At 49.9% G+C, this 17,435-nt stretch overlaps 1 protein-coding gene across 1 annotated transcript in view; it reads left to right on the forward strand.

Annotated features, from left to right (window-relative positions):
• SLC37A1 (solute carrier family 37 member 1) overlaps positions 1–17,435 on the forward strand; it is a 271,365-nt gene that overhangs the window by 110,153 nt on the left and 143,777 nt on the right. The window contains exon 4 of the mRNA XM_085620751.1: positions 5,435–5,561. Within this exon, the coding sequence (XP_085476877.1) occupies positions 5,435–5,561 (127 nt within the window). The remainder of the gene's footprint in view (positions 1–5,434; positions 5,562–17,435) is intronic.

Raw genomic sequence — 17,435 nt, forward strand, 5'->3', positions numbered from 1 at the left:
TCAGAGTGGGAAAACTACGCTAGCGGAGCAGAGCTCAGAGTGGGAAAACTACACCAGCGGAGCAGAGCTCAGAGTGGGAAAACTACGCCAGCGGAGCAGAGCTCAGAGTGGGAAAACTACGCTAGCGGAGCAGAGCTCAGAGTGGGAAAACTACGCTAGCGGAGCAGAGCTCAGAGTGGGAAAACTACGCCAGCGGAGCAGAGCTCAGAGTGGGAAAACTACGCTAGCGGAGCAGAGCTCAGAGTGGGAAAACTATGCTAGCGGAGCAGAGCTCAGAGTGGGAAAACTACGCCAGCGGAGCAGAGCTCAGAGTGGGAAAACTACGCCAGCGGAGCAGAGCTCAGAGTGGGAAAACTACGCCAGCGGAGCAGAGCTCAGAGTGGGAAAACTACGCCAGCGGAGCAGAGCTCAGAGTGGGAAAACTACGCTAGTGGAGCAGAGCTCAGAGTGGGAAAGCTACGCTAGCGGAGCAGAGCTCAGAGTGGGAAAACTGCGCCAGCGGAGCAGAGCTCAGAGTGGGAAAACTACGCCAGCGGAGCAGAGCTCAGAGTGGGAAAACTACGCCAGCGGAGCAGAGCTCAGAGTGGGAAAACTACGCCAGCGGAGCAGAGCTCAGAGTGGGAAAACTACGCTAGCGGAGCAGAGCTCAGAGTGGGAAAACTACGCTAGCGGAGCAGAGCTCAGAGTGGGAAAACTACGCCAGCGGAGCAGAATTTCACACCCAGGCCTAGTGGCCTCCTGACGAGGGCCCGGCACTTATTTCTTTACAAATGAATCGCTGGCCCATACAACGCCCCCCAGTCCAGCTGCGAGGCATGCTGGATGTTTGCTTCAAGTTTGACATTTCATTTACGCCACAGGTAAAGGTGGTCAACACAGCTACCCCCCACCACCACCTTCAGCTGCGGTGTGCAGCCCCCGCCTCCCCACCCCGCACTGGCCTTACCGCTCATGGCGATCTCATCTCTTGGTTATAAACATGAAAGGCCGTTTCCAGGGCTGCCAGGGAGAGCTTGTGAATCCTCAAGGGCACAGAGCCATGTGCCCTTTGTACCCACAGCCCCAGACGCCCGTCCATGGAGGAAGAACCGAGGACCCGTCGCTGTGCAGCGACTCCAGGCAAACATGCTTTACTTCATTAATTCATGTATTCCCAAGGCCACATATGAGTGGCGACAAGTTCGGATATGGATGAATGTGTGTTTATAAATAGGTGGTTGTTTGGATGTCAACATTAAAGACGTAATCGGATATGATGTAAGGATTGAAACTTTACTTTGAAGTCATTATTGACTCGAGCCTGCAAGAAATGACGAGTAAATCAAAATGCGTCGGACGTGATGGTTTGAAGAGCCATGTGTCAATCACTGCTCTTAATGAGCGCGACACTGGGGGGCGGGTGTGAATGAAGGAGCACATGGTGCTTGGATTAAATACTTGTGGAAGAACGGACGGGAGAGCAGCTTTTGAGCAAAGATTAAAGTGCGCTTCTCACACTGGCCCAATTGAAGGGTTCTATACAAACTGTCATGATGTGTGTCCTATATTCCATGTGTATATGTGTCCTATATTCCATGTGTATATGTGTCCTATATTCCATGTGTATATGTGTCCTATATTCCATGTGTATATGTGTCCTATATTCCATGTGTATATGTGTCCTCTATTCCATGTGTATATGTGTCCTCTATTCCATGTGTATATGTGTCCTATATTCCATGTGTATGTGTCCTATATTCCATGTGTATATGTGTCCTATGTGTCCTATATTCCATGTGTATATGTGTCCTATATTCCATGTGTATATGTGTCCTCTATTCCATGTGTATATGTGTCCTCTATTCCATGTGTATATGTGTCCTATATTCCATGTGTATATGTGTCCTGTATTCCATGTGTATATGTGTCCTATATTCCATGTGTATATGTGTCCTATATTCCATGTGTATATGTGTCCTATGTGTCCTATATTCCATGTGTATATGTGTCCTATATTCCATGTGTATATGTGTCCTATATTCCATGTGTATATGTGTCCTATATTCCATGTGTATATGTGTCCTATATTCCATGTGTATATGTGTCCTATATTCCATGTGTATATGTGTCCTATATTCCATGTTTATATGTGTCCTATATTCCATGTGTATATGTGTCCTATGTGTCCTATATTCCATGTGTATATGTGTCCTATATTCCATGTGTATAGGTGTCCTCTATTCCATGTGTATATGTGTCCTCTATTCCATGTGTATATGTGTCCTCTATTCCATGTGTATATGTGTCCTATATTCCATGTGTATATGTGTCCTATATTCCATGTGTCCTATGTGTCCTCTATTCCATGTGTATGTGTATTCTATTCTATTAACAGTGCCGCTGTTGTCTGCATTATTCCCGCTCAGAGTGGGTACAGTGTTAACAGTGCCGCTGTTGTCTCCATTCTTCCCACTCAGAGTGGGTACAGTGTTAACAGTGCCGCTGTTGTCGTCATTCTTCCCGCTCAGAGTGAGTGGGTACAGTGTTAACAGTGCCGCTGTTGTCGGCATTCTTCCCGCTCAGAGTGGGTACAGTGTTAACAGTGCCGCTGTTGTCTGCATTCTTCCCGCTCAGAGTGGGTACAGTGTTAACAGTGCCGCTGTTGTTGGCATTCTTCCCGCTCAGAGTGGGTACAGTGTTAACAGTGCCGCTGTTGTCTGCATTCTTCCCGCTCAGAGTGGGTACAGTGTTAACAGTGCCGCTGTTGTTGGCATTCTTCCCGCTCAGAGTGGGTACAGTGTTAACAGTGCCGCTGTTGTCTGCATTCTTGCCCCTCAGAGTGGGTACAGTGTTAACAATGCCGCTGTTGTCTGCATTCTTCCCGCACAGAGTGGGTACAGTGTTAACAATGCCGCTGTTGTCGGCATTCTTCCCGATCAGAGTGGGTACAGTGTTAACAGTGCCGCTGTTGTCTGCATTCTTCCCGCTCAGAGTGGGTACAGTGTTAACAGTGCCGCTGTTGTCTGCATTCTTCCCGCTGAGAGTGGGTACAGTGTAAACAATGCCGCTGTTGTCGGCATTCTTCCCGCTCAGAGTGAGTGGGTACAGTGTTAACAATGCCGCTGTTGTCTGCATTCTTCCCGCTCAGAGTGGGTACAGTGTTAACAGTGCCGCTGTTGTCGGCATTCTTCCCGATCAGAGTGGGTACAGTGTTAACAGTGCCGCTGTTGTCGGCATTCTTGCCCCTCAGAGAGGGTACAGTGTTAACAGTGCCGCTGTTGTCTGCATTCTTCCCGCTCAGAGTGGGTACAGTGTTAACAGTGCCGCTGCTGTCTGCATTATTCCCGCTCAGAGTGGGTACAGTGTTAACAGTGCCGCTGTTGTCGGCATTCTTCCCGCTCAGAGTGGGTACAGTGTTAACAGTGCCGCTGTTGTCTGCATTCTTCCCGCTCAGAGTGGGTACAGTGTTAACAATGCCGCTGTTGTCTCCATTCTTCCCGCTCAGAGTGGGTACAGTGTTAACAGTGCCGCTGTTGTCTGCATTCTTGCCCCTCAGAGTGGGTACAGTGTTAACAGTGCCGCTGTTGTCTGCATTCTTGCCCCTCAGAGAGGGTACAGTGTTAACAGTGCCGCTGTTGTCTGCATTCTTCCCGCTCAGAGTGGGTACAGTGTTAACAGTGCCGCTGCTGTCTGCATTATTCCCGCTCAGAGTGGGTACAGTGTTAACAGTGCCGCTGTTGTCGGCATTCTTCCCGCTCAGAGAGGGTACAGTGTTAACAATGCCGCTGTTGTCGGCATTCTTCCCGCTCAGAGTGGGTACAGTGTTAACAATGCCGCTGTTGTCTGCATTCTTCCCGATCAGAGTGGGTACAGTGTTAACAGTGCCGCTGTTGTCGGCATTCTTGCCCCTCAGAGAGGGTACAGTGTTAACAGTGCCGCTGTTGTCTGCATTCTTCCCGCTCAGAGTGGGTACAGTGTTAACAGTGCCGCTGCTGTCTGCATTATTCCCGCTCAGAGTGGGTACAGTGTTAACAGTGCCGCTGCTGTCTGCATTCTTCCCGCTCAGAGTGGGTACAGTGTTAACGGTGCCGCTGCTGTCGGCATTCTTCCCGCTCAGAGTGGGCTCGGGCGAGGCATGTGATGCAGTGGAACTTTCCCGCATGGGGGTGAATAGTTCTTTGTACAACTTCTCGTGCCATCATGTTTCATCAGACACGAGCTGACCCAGGCTAACGTCAAGGGCTCTTCGGATATAGATGGGGTCCTCTATAACCAGTAGGGATGGTTCTCTTCCATCCACATTTGCAAGAGGCTCTAGACAGGAGAGGTTGCAGGTAGGACCATAGCTGTGGTGGGGGGCCCTGGCGGTGACAGCGGCCGCCTCCAGAGCTGTGGCGGAGTTACAGGGCGATCTGGAGCAAATGGGTACAGAAGGGTATCTCTGCGCGGCACCATGCTGGGTGCCAGAGCCAAATCCTAGGAGCCTCATGGGAGGTTCCTGGAAAACCGTGTCGGCGCTAGTCCTTTGGGGGGTTGTGGGCCTGAACAACCGGGGGTTTGCTATGCGACGCTCTGCCCTGGAAGGGGCGTGAGTAAGAAGTTACCAACGGTCACATGATCCTGTAAGAGAATCACTGGTAGGGCAACAGAGGCGGGGTTCGCTCCAGTGCTGCCCGGCTCATCAGGCGGGCAGGCGGCCCAGTTGGTTGCCTGCCCTTGGATCGCCCGTAAGATAACCCACCATTACATAACGTAGTATGTAATAAACCTGCGGCATTTGTACCCAATCTAACAAACTGTGTTGTGTGTTTATTATTGGGAAATGTATATATGGTGGGAGGGGCGTACAGTGGATGCCAATGACGATACTAGTTTAAAATGGACAAAATAATGAAGTAAGACTATAAAAAAAATGTGCCGTATAATTTGCCTTTCTTGTCGCATTATTCACTTAACCCTGCCGTTTAATTCCTGTGGCCCTGACTATAGTATCCCTACGATGGAGGAAATTCTGCCTGCGAATTCTCCTCCACATCGAGCACTTCCACCAGGGTTGGTAGGATGCTCTGGTACCTCCCTCGTCTACCTCAAGCCCATGACCCCTCCCGTGACCTCTGTGTCAATGCGTAAGAGAATCCGCTCTCTGGTGCTTAAAGTCCTGCAACGAGCTCAGGTCAGATAGCTCCCTGATGCCGGACACTCAGTGATATTTAATGGTATGATATGTTGCTGCCACAGTGGGGGCGATGCCAATCCCTTCTTGACACACTGTGTGATCCTTGGACACTCCCTTTCTCTTCCAGCGCCTCGGACAGTGGTGTGTCAGTGGACTGTGCCCACTGTCCCAAGAGAGAGAGTCTGACCTTTCATATGTGATGTTTTACCGGGCGTAAGGGGGAGTGAGTAAACTTGCACCGCTGGCATTTCATGGTGTCCTGTCTCTCCTTCCCTCCAGGGGGAGCTGCACAAACACTGCGCATCGGCACAGGAAGTGGAGCTACACAGCTACAAGGAGTACGTCATCCGGCAGCCGTTGCACGAGGCTCCGCGGAATGCCACCCCCTGCGGCTGGGCACCCTTCGGTGAGTACTGCGGGGCCCGCGCCAGTGGTGGGTAATGGAGGCTGGTGCGTCATGGGTGAGCATGGCATGGGTAATGGAGGCTGATGTGTAAAGGATGAGCATGGTATTGGTAATGGAGGCTGGTGCGTCATGGGTAAGCATGGCCTGAGTAATGGAGGCTGCTGCATCATGGGTGAGCATGGCATGTGTCATGGCTCATGGTTGAACATGGCTTGGGAAATGGAGGCTGATGGGTCATGGGTGAGCACGACATAGGTAATAGAGGCTGGTGCGTAATGGGTGAGCCTGGCATGGGTAATGGAGGCTGGTGCGTCATGGGTGAGCCTGGCATGGGTAATGGAGGCTGGTGCATCATGGGTGAGCCTGGCATGGGTAATGGAGGCTGGTGCATTATGGGTGATCATGGCATGGGTAATGGAGGCTGTGCGTCATGGGAGAGCATGTTATGTTATTTAGGCTTTTAAAGCGCACAATTATCCAAGGGTGTCCTGGCGCGGAGCACTGTCTAACTGGTATCCCTCTGCACCTGAACTTATTCTGTGAACAACCACGTTTTCAGCCCCTTCCTGAAAGAAAGGAGATCTGTGGAGTTCCTAAGATGCATTGAAAGCTTGTTCCAGGCATTAGTGGCACCTAGCATGGCATGGGTAATGGAGGTTGCTGCGTCATGGGTGAGCATGGCATGGGTAATGGAGGCTGATGTGTCAAGGATGAGCATGGTATTGATAATGGAGGCTGGTGCGTCATGGGTAAGCATGGCCTGAGTAATGGAGGATGGTGCATCGTGGGTGAGCTGATAAGGCTAATGGAGGCTGCTGCATCGTGGGTGAGCATGGCATGTGTCATGGCTCATGGTTGAACATGGCTTGGGAAATGGAGGCTGATGGGTCATGGGTGAGCACGACATAGGTAATAGAGGCTGGTGCGTCATGGGTGAGCCTGGCATGGGTAATGGAGGCTGGTGCGTCATGGGTGAGCCTGGCATGGGTAATGGAGGCTGGTGCGTCATGGGTGAGCCTGGCATGGGTAATGGAGGCTGGTGCGTCATGGGTGAGCCGATATGGCTAATGGAGGCTGCTGCATCGTGGGTGAGCATGGCATGTGTCATGGCTCATGGTTGAACATGGCTTGGGAAATGGAGGCTGATGGGTCATGGGTGAGCACGACATAGGTAATAGAGGCTGGTGCGTCATGGGTGAGCCTGGCATGGGTAATGGAGGCTGGTGCGTCATGGGTGAGCCTGGCATGGGTAATGGAGGCTGGTGCGTCATGGGTGAGCCTGGCATGGGTAATGGAGGCTGTGCGTCATGGGAGAGCATGTTATGTTATTTAGGCTTTTAAAGCGCACTATTATCCAAGGGTGTCCTGGCGCTGAGCACTGTCTAACTGGTATCCCTCTGCACCTGAACTTATTCTGTGAACAACCACGTTTTCAGCCCCTTCCTGAAAGAAAGGAGATCTGTGGAGTTCCTAAGATGCATTGAAAGCTTGTTCCAGGCATTAGTGGCACCTAGCATGGCATGGGTAATGGAGGTTTCTGCGTCATGGGTGAGCATGGCATGGGTAATGGAGGTAGCTGCGTCATGGGTGAGCATGGCATGGGTAATGGAGGCTGGTGCATCATGGGTTGGCATGGCATGGGTAATGGAGGTTGCTGCGTTATGGGTGAGCATGGCATGGGTAACGGAGGCTGGTGCAGCATGGCTCATGGGTGAGCATGGCATGGGTAATGGAGGCTGGTGCATCATGGGTGAGCATGGCATGGGTAATGGAGGCTGGTGCATCATGGGTGAGCATGGCATGGGTAATGGAGGTTGCTGCGTCATTGGTGAGCATGGCATGGGTAATGTAGGTTGCTGCGTCATGGGTGAGCATGGCATGGGTAATGGAGGTTGCTGCGTCATGGGTGAGCATGGCATGGGTAATGGAGGCTGGTGCATCATGGGTGAGCATGGCATGGGTAATGGAGACAGGTGCATCATGGGTGAGCATGGCATGGGTAATGGAGGTTGCTGCGTCATAGGTGAGCATGGCATGGGTAATGGAGGTTGCTGCGTCATGGGTGAGCATGGCATGGGTAATGGAGGTTGCTGCGTCATGGGTGAGCATGGCATGGGTAATGGAGGTTGCTGCGTCATAGGTGAGCATGGCGTGGGTAACGGAGGCTGGTGCATCATGGCTCATGGTTGAGCATGGCATGGGTAATGGAGTATGGTGCGTAATGAGTGGGCCTGGCGTGGGTAATGGAGGCTGCTGCGTCATGGGTGAGCGTGGCCTGGGTAATGGAGGCTGCTGCATCAGAGAAAAGATGCTGCAGTGTGGACCAGCAAGGTCCTGGGGACTCCCCTGGTCATAGCAAACACATCTGCAGGGTTTCCCAACATTTCTGCATGAGTCCTGAGTTCCACTTCAGCCCAAGCTGAAGGTTCCAAATCATTGCCCAACAAGCATTGAACAGGGAGGTCTGCACTTACCACAACCTTCTTAGGGCCAGTTACCCCTCCCCAGGTGAAATTAACAACTGTCAAGGAATGGTCTGTCCTGACATTGCTAGCATTGGTCACTTGGTACATCTCACCAAGTATGATTTGCTCAGAAGCCACAAGATCTTTTGTCACCATTGTGACACTTGCTCCTGTGTCCCTGAATGCCAAGGCCTCTTCTCCATTTATCAAAGGCTGCTGTCGGTATTTGCCCAGATTACTGGGACTGACAAATAGGGAGGCAATATCCATGCCTCCATCACAGATCAGTACAGCCTGAGTAGGAACTCTGACTAGGCCAGAGTCTAGCTCAGATCCCAGGGTTAACCCTAGTTCACCCTTATTCTGAGTACCACCACTTGGAGCTGAACTAGGGGGAATAGTTGCCTTAGGGGCAATGGTGGCTGGAGTTGAGTGCTTGGACTTGTTACAATCACTTGCCCAATTCGTCTTCTGTTTACAGATTTTACACCATGGTTTCTTTTGGCCTTTTCCCTTGTTGGATTGTGACACCCCACCAGATGCAGATTTCTGGGACCCTTAAGAAGACTTCTGGTCTGTCCCCTTCCTCTCACCCTTATCCGAGTTTTTAGAATCCTGCTTCTTGGAGTAACCACCTTGGTTCTGAACCTTCTGCCTCACCCTGGTTGTGACCCATTTGTCTGCCTTCTGGCCCAATTCTTGGGGAGAGGTCAGTTCAGAGTCCAGAGCTGCTCCCTCATAATTAAATTGTACAATCCTTTAAAATCACCCACTTTACCGCCAAGTAACCAGCCTTCCAGAGCCTTAGAAGCACAATCTACAAAGTCAACCCAGTCTTGAGTCTGTGCCTTTTGGGTATCTCTGAACGTTATCCAGTATTGTTCAGTGGTTAAGCCAAACCCATTAAATCAGTGCACTCTTCAAGACTTTGTAATTGTCAGCATTCTCTTCTATAACAGCGAGGAGCTTGTCTCTACCTTTGTCTGCAAAGGAGAGCCACAGGATTGCTGCCCACTGCTCCTGAGGGACCCTCTGTCCTTTACAGGCCCTCTCTAGTGCAGCTATCCATTTGTGGATGTCATCCCCACTCTGGTAGGGAGGGACAATCTTGTTCAGGATCCTATGGTCATGGGTATGTTCTCTACCTCTAGGGACTCTGTTGCTGCCACCATGGGGCTCTAGCCCCAACTTTTTAGAAGCTCTCTGAAGCTCCAGGGATTCCCTATCTAAGGCCAATTGCTCTCTCTTGATTGTGAGCTTAGCTCTCTCAAATTTGAACAGTTGGCACTCCTTCTCATAAGAGGACTCCCTTTTATGAGAAGCAGAGGTCCTATGAGAAACAGAGGTCCCTACAGAAGTACCAGAATGATTAGACTCCAGAGAAGGAGACCTTGATCTTCTTGGCACACTGTTAACCCTTCCAGGTGGGGTAAAGAGAGGGCCATTAATGCATTCTTCCTCATCCTCACCTTCAGGAAGGATTGGATTGTCCAGGTTAGAATCCTCCTGCTCCTCCTTGCCAGCTTCAGAGTCCCGGTCCTGGATGTTTTCACTTCCAGTCCTGTCATCTTCTGCTGTCCCACCCAACTTGCCTGCCTCATCAGACCCTAGGGTCTTTCTGAAGTCATCTATAAGTAAAGCCTCTATGAGGCGTTGAGTCCTAGGGTTCTTCCCTGTCTTCAATTTTCTAGATGCTCACATATTTCTCAATTCCTGAAATTGGAAATGGTCATACTTAGTCAGCAAGGAGCCACTGCCTTCTGCTCTTGAAGACATACTAATGTTGTGAGGTGTCGCACCTACCTAACCTAGTGGGAACTACTAAACTCTCTTGAGTTGTAGAAAGGGTGTGCAAAGCCCTTGACACACAACTCTAAGTACTGTAGACCTTACTGTATTCTAGACTTGATTTCTATGTACCTATAGTGGTTTTCAGTTAGTCACTCAATGAGATAATCTGGTAAAGCAATAGCAAACTTGAATCCCAACTGCTGCACACCAATGGGAGAAGTTGGCCTGGTATATGCTGTCCACTAATTAAAGTGAGCACCTTGCACCCGTCCAAACAACCCTTATTGATGATTAGGTTAAAGAAAACCTTTATTGAAAGCTATCCTAGTGGTAGCTATGGAGAGCAGCCTTCAGGCTAAGTCTTGAAGGAATGTAAAGCAGCTTGGTTTACCAGATTATAACCTCCTGAATGACCAAATGAAAGGAGAACCACACAAGGTATATATAAAATATATGTATTTATTTCTAAACACTCTCTATTAACCTCTTTATGGGATTAGAGAACAAGGCACACAATATTACAGTGCTAAAACGACAGTAAATAGCACAATACACAGTGAGCCCCAGGGGGAGACCAAACCATATATTAAGAAAGTGTTATAAGAACCACGACTTGACTAGACACAGGGCCTAGAGCATGTAGAATCGCTGGGACCCCAAAGAACCACCCAAGGTAGTGACACAGGGGACCCACGGGGGGCGCGTGCAGTGTGAGAACACATGCACGAGCGCCGTACAATCCTATGGCAAAGTCGCGGTTGGAATTTTAAAGATTAAGGACACTTAGGAGAGGACTTTGAGGAAACCCTTTCAAACTTAGAAGTTTCTAAGGCCAGCACCCATGTGAGCACTGGGGTACTCGTGTTACCTAACCCAGGGAGGCCGGGTGCATAGGTGTCAAATGGTGTCGGGATTCTTCGTTGTTTTCAATGGCGTGATGCTGCAAAGTGCTGCTGCCGGGAAGAGGAGAAGTGTCCAGTGTGATCCAAGCCTGGATCGGAGCTGAGAAGAACCTGAAAGCAGAGGGGATAGAGTCTGGGTCACTTGGCAGTGACCAGGGGCACGATAGGCGAATGCCCACCGATGTCGGGTGTTTCAGGTGCGATGAGGTGAAGCGTGACTCTGCAGCCACAGGGACCAGGAGACGTTGACGATGACCAGAGTCCGCAGGCGAGCTGTTCCACAAAGGATGTCAAGTGCTGGGGGGTCAGTGTCTGGATTGGAGACCAACAAGCCTTGGCAACTGCAACGACGCGGTCAGATAAAAAATGCTTTGGTGTGGACCAGCAAGGTCCTGGGGTGATGGAGAGTCAGAGATCGTCTGGAGCAACCAGGTAGGCCCACTTAAAGTTACAGTTCCCTTCTCAGGGACCCACGGGTCGACGGATGAAGGATCGCGAAGGGACCTCGAGAGCAATCACAAAATACCAGCCCACGGAACACTCGTGGAGTGTAGGCCGGTATTCTTCAGTGGAATCACTTCTCGGGGTCTGGACTACAAGTAGCCCAAAGCACAGCCTCAGGGGTCGCCAAAAAGCATATGCTGCTGCAATGTGCACGATGTCCAGGGGTTCGGGTCTCAGGTTCGCTGAGGGCACTGGTTGGTCTCAGGGAAGCTCAGGAACCCATCTCCTGTGTGGCAAAATATTCGGGGTCCGTCAGGAATGGCGTAGATGCAAACTGGTCAGATGCGTTTTAGATGCCTGCCTTGCAGGGGAGCAACTCCTTTACTCCAAGGGATATTCTTCGGTCATCCAACGTAGTGTAGATAGTTGAAGTACTTGGTTTCTGTAGCAGAGTTTCATCCAGGTAAATCTACAGTCCTGTAGCCAGGGGTTCCTACTTTATACCCAAGGAAGGAGTGGGACAAACTCTGGGGACCCACCTATGGGAGAGTCAGGAGAGGGGGGTGGCTACACCCATGTCCTTTGTCCAGTTTTGCGCCAGAGCAGGAGCAAATGGCTCCTGCAACCGGTTTGAGCTCGACTATGCACAGGGACACCAAATATGCCCCCAGTGCAGACATCAAAGCACTCTGAGTGCACCCACCCAGCCCCAGTACACTAAAGCCTGTCTGGGAGGTGGTCACACCTCTCTGTGACAGGAAACCTATTGTCCAGCCGTCCCCTGCTGGAGTTTCGTCCAGCAGCAGGAGGCTGTGGCTGGCAGCATCCATTTGGTGATGCCAGGGTTTGCATAGCTGGTACCGGGTGTACCGGTGCTATCATATTTCTCCCTCTAGTAGGGCGGAATCATAGCTCCCACAGCACTTAATGGTGTGAAGGTGTGATTCGAAGATGTTTGGCACCAAACACGACATGTTTCCATGCAGCCGTTTTAAATTAGCATTTACCGCGAGGTTATAATGCACTGAGGTATATTTGGTTTGGCTGCAACACAAACCACCCCGGAATAGAGGTTCCAAAGGCTGCAGAGGGGCTCTGCTCATGCATGGGCACGCTCTCACATAAAACCCAGCACCCTGCCTTCAGGATTGATAAGGCCTGCCATAGGGGTGACTGATAGGTTTATATGTACAGTGAGATGTATAGATATAGTGAACCTATATCTAAGTAAGGGGTGCATGCGCCACCTTACACAGGCTGCTGTATAGCAGACCTGTTGTGTCATTTTGAATGGTCTCTTAGGGGTGGCATAATACATGCTGCAGCCCCTGGGAGGCCTCTGGGGTACCTATGCCCTGGGTATATAGGATACCATATACTAGGGACTTATAAGGGTACCCCAGAATCCAATCTGGAGTATACCTAAAGTACATGAACAACCAAATTTAGGGAGAAAGCAGATAGACTGGGGTCCTGATTAGCAGGATCCCAGTCAGACTAAGTTGAAAACAGTGAAGCATCAGCAAAAAGTGGGGGTAACTATAAGAAGCAGATCCTACTCTCCTACAGGTGCGCCGGTTGCAAACAGGAAAAGTGCACCCTGTTATGTAGAATGCGCTGCCCCAAGGGCAGCCACATACTCGTGCAGTCCAGGGTGTAGCACATTTCAGTGAAAAATGGAGGGGCCCTTTTAAAGCCACTTCGTGTTTCACAGTGCAGACAGCACCCGCCTGCTCTTTGAAGAGAAGAGCGAGATCCCCTTGCTGGAAGCTGCAGTGAGTGACTGCACCCGCCTACAGGGGATGTCTGGGGGGAGTCCCTGGGACCCCCTTTAGTCCCTTGAGAGGGCTGCCCTCAGGGTATGCACTGACAGTGCACCACCTTTTTGTTACGCACTTTCAGTGCGCCTGCTAAGAGCATGTGTGCATCTTTGCCCATCTCGGTAACAGCCCAGGTGCAAAGGCAAAGTGATTCCCGCATTTGCATCGGGCCACTCCCCCATACAAATGAGGGAATGCCCCCTCTCCATAGTGCTGGTGCTACATGTGTGCCAACGCTATCTATATTACAGGATGGGCCATGCAAGCATCTGTGGCCCCTTCTGTAATACCAAAGGGCCCTGGGGGCATGCAAAGTGGGCGCAAATGCCTATTGGCCAACCGGGACACCTTCTGTAATACGGCTCCTAAGCAGTATTCTGATATGGTTGCACCTTCCCCGTTCTCACCATGGTGCACCTTGAAACAGGTGCGCCATGGGCAAACAGGGCCTGCACACCTTATTATGTTGAATACACTGCCCTCAGAGCAGCAGCAATCTCGTGCTGCCCTGGGTACAGCACATTCAAGTTGAATACGAAGCAGCTGTTTAAAAGCTGCTCTGTGTTGTCACAGTGCAGACTGCACCCGACTGCACTTTCAAGAGGGATTCGAGATCCGCTTGCAGGCAGGTGCAGTCAGTGACCCGATGTCTGGGAGCTCCATGGGACCTCCTTTCAACCCTCGAGAGGGCTGACCTCTGGGGACGTTCTGACAATGCACCACAATTTTGTGGCACTTCAAGTGCACCTCCTGACAGCTTCTTTGCCTTTGTGGCCACGTCATAATACAGCACAGGTGCAGAGGCACAGAGATTCCCTCCTTTAGTCCAACAGACCATCACCTCAATAGACACCCCCTTATTTCTACTGCTAATCATACCGGGAACACAGTGAATAAAAGGAATACCGTTTTAAATTAAGACCCCGACAGGGACAATTATCCAAAGTGCTCCCTAGAATGGTCGAGCCCATCCTGGTTTTTTGGTAGACCATGTGCAGCTCTCTAGACTTCGATGGCAGCAATGCACGACTAGATGTCGGTGAGATGGGAGTGCTTTAGGGTTCCACGTGGCATGTAGCATGAAGGCACAGCGTTCATTCTTGGGGGTAATGTGAGACTTTCGGGGTGAATCGGGATAAGTATGCCTACATGGGGGCCAACGTGTTCCTACATGCTGATATGACACGAAGCCGCCCGTACCCCAGAAATGTGTAAGTACAGTGAACGTTGGTAGAGTCATTCTACAGAGCTAGGAGGAATGGGGCCTCTCAGCTAACCAGGCGTCTCTAGTTCACTTCCTGTTAGTGCAGTGGAAATCGGCACTCTCTTCTAGCCTGCAGTAAGTAGTCTACTTCCTAGAGAGCAGTGTGTTGTTGGTGCAGGAGCAATGGGCCCCCTCATCTAGCCTGCAGTAAGTAGTCCACCTCCTAGAGAGCAGTGTGGTGTTGGTGCTTGAAGAATGGGCCTCCTCATCTAGCCTGCCGTCAGTAGTCCACTTCCTGGAGAGCAGTGTGGTGTTGGTGCAGGAGGAATGGGCCCCCTCATCTAGCGTGCAGTAAGTAGTCTACTTCCTGGAGAGCAGTGTGGTGTTGGTGCAGGAGGAATGGGCCTCCTCATCTAGCCTTCTGTAAGTAGTCCACTTCCTGGAGAGCAGTGTGGTGTTGGTGCAGGAGCAATGGGCCCCCTCATCTAGCCTGCAGTAAGTAGTCCACTTCCTAGAGAGCAGTGTGGTGTTGGTGCAGGAGGAATGGGCCCCCTCATCTAGCCTGCCATCAGTAGTCCACTTCCTGAAGAGCAGTGTGGTGTTGTTGGTGTAGTAGGAATGGACCCCTCATCTAGCCTGCCTTCAGTTGACCATTTCATGGAGAGAGTAGTCCACTTCCTGTAGAACAGTGTGGTGTTGCTGTTTCAGGCTTTCATTGTGTAGGTCTTTCAAAGGTGGGTGAATGCCTGTGTTTTTTATGGCTGTACCTAGGACCGCATGGATTACACTCAGATCTAGTATGTGTTTCCTCTGAGGTGGACTACTACTACCTGTTGTAACTGGAGGGCCACTGCAAGAACATATTTACATCAGGAGTTCTCTCACTATAAACTCATATTTGCCTTTTATATGCACTAGTTTAAAAGAAATGGGAACCAAGGATGTTAGACAAGTGGGCGTCACCCAAAATAACAAAGGGAACAAGATTGCTGAGGTTCTGATGTACTCTGGGTTAGTTAAGGCGGCTATTGTAAAAGCAGAGAAAGAGGTACTAAAAGAAGGGATACGTTTAATCCCAGAAACAGACCTGACATCAAGGTAAAGCTTTTCTGAAACACCATGCAGGTCTAGGGGTAAGACAGGTCAGGTTGAAACATCCGAAGTAGGAGGAAAAAGCAAATATTGAAATTACATTAGATACCACAGAGACAAGTAAGCATTTGGGTAATTGGAGTTTTGAAAATAGCTTAGCAGGGCCCCCTCACCAGCCCCGGAGGAAATGGGATGGCTATGGGAGATCGATTAGGGTACGGGGTCGCCGCACAACTTGGAATTTCAACATGGAACATAAATGGGCTTGGGAGAATGGCAAAACTAGAAATCCTTAAAAAGTTAGCCAATAGACTTGAGATTATATGCTTGCAAGAAACAGGGCTGTGCGATGAAACTCCCATAATCGAAGGGTTTGTTCAATTAAACAGCCGGTGAAGAGAAAACAGCCAGGGTGTTGGGGGGACTATGACCTTAATAAAAAGGTGATACCCATAGTCGTAAAATGTAAATGGCTACTGGCTTGCAGAGTATGCCTGCTGGACCCCTATACTAAGTATGACAATATGGTAATCATGAATGTATACATGCAGCGGGGGAGCCCGGTAGAGTATAGGATAGAGATGGGTACATTTAAGGACGATGTGGACAGTCTGTGTGAAAATTACGACACTGATAAGCTAATCCTGATGGGAGACGTTAACCATAAAATTACCCCAAAAAGAATAGACCCCTGGTTTATAGAAATATTACACTCATATAAGTATGGCCAGTTTTCCGGATACTACACTACCCTCGCGAGATCTGGCATTAGGAAAGTATCCAGGCACAAAGGGCTGGTTCCGCTTGAATGGCAGGATTGAGACCGACCGCCTGGCCTCGCAATCCTGCCCTGTTGATTCCATATGCCCGGAATTATCATAAAATAAAGGGGTTTTGCATAACACAAGCCGGGGGAAGTGATCACGACTAATTAGAACTAGAAATAATTAGAGGCAAAGAGAGCCCATGAGATGCAGTAATCCCCCTGCAACTAGATTACCCTAAACGCCTCACCACTAGATTAACAGAGGAATGCGTGATAAAACTGGCTAATTTCCAACAGAATTTAAGCTTGGAAAATACCAGGATACAAAACCTAGATTGATGTGAAAAAACGATTAGACAAGGGGTGTAATGTCTTAGCGTAAAATTAAAACACAAAAAATGAAGGGCCAAGAAGAACCGGGGTAATCATGGAATGAGAATGGACTTGTTTAGTGGGCAATGAAATGAAAAGAAAAGGAAATTTATAGAGCGCATGGCTACCAGAAGGCCTCCCAGCGCTAGGCATGACTAGTGATCAGAAGGGACGGCAAAAGATTTAGGGCAACCGGAAGGTTTTAAGTTGTTTCCAGAAGACAAGGTGACGAGTCTCTTTCCGGAGGTGGAGGGGCAGAGCGTTCCAGAGCCTACCGGCATTCAGGGAGAAGAGTCTGCGGCCACTTCTGGCTTGTTTAATTCTAAGGGTGTCAATTAGGTGAAGTTCATCCGAGCGAAGCTCTCTCCTCACTTTATAAGGACGAATTACAGCCGAGAGAAGAGGACGCCCAATCCCCTGCAAGGATCTATGGACAATGTAAAGGATTTGAAGATGATTCACTCTTTGACTGTGAGCCAGTGTAGGAGGCGGAGGGCTGGTTTTGCGGATATGAATTTAGGCGTTCCCATCAATAGTCTGGCTGTGCAGTTCTGGGCAATCTGAAGTTTATTGATCACAGAGGTAGGGGCTCACAGATAAAGTGCATTGCCATAGTCCAACCTGGAAAGTGAGAGGGGTTGGACCAACATTTTCTTGGCTTGGGAAGGGAGCAGGGGGAGCACTTTCCTGACCATTCTGATTAGGCCGAAACAGGTTGCAACTGTTTTTCTAGCTTGAGTTTCGACAGTAAAGTTCTGGTCTAACCAGGTGCCCAGACTCTTTATTTCTGGCTTTGGGGTAGGTACCAGGCCCATGCATTCTGGCCAGATGGTTCTAAGTGTCGTTTTGTCAAAGTTGCCCAGAGTCATAATCTCGGTCTTTTCTCCATTTAGTTTCAAATGAGATGCCCCATCCATTTTACGACTTCCGTGAGACCTGCTTTCAGGGTAGTGGAGTATTGTGTGGATTGATTTAAAGCTATGACCAGTTGGGTGTCATCAGAGTAGGTAACCATATG

Source organism: Triturus cristatus, chromosome 8, assembly GCF_964204655.1.
Source record: "Triturus cristatus chromosome 8, aTriCri1.1, whole genome shotgun sequence".
Classification (NCBI taxonomy): Eukaryota; Metazoa; Chordata; class Amphibia; order Caudata; family Salamandridae; genus Triturus; species Triturus cristatus.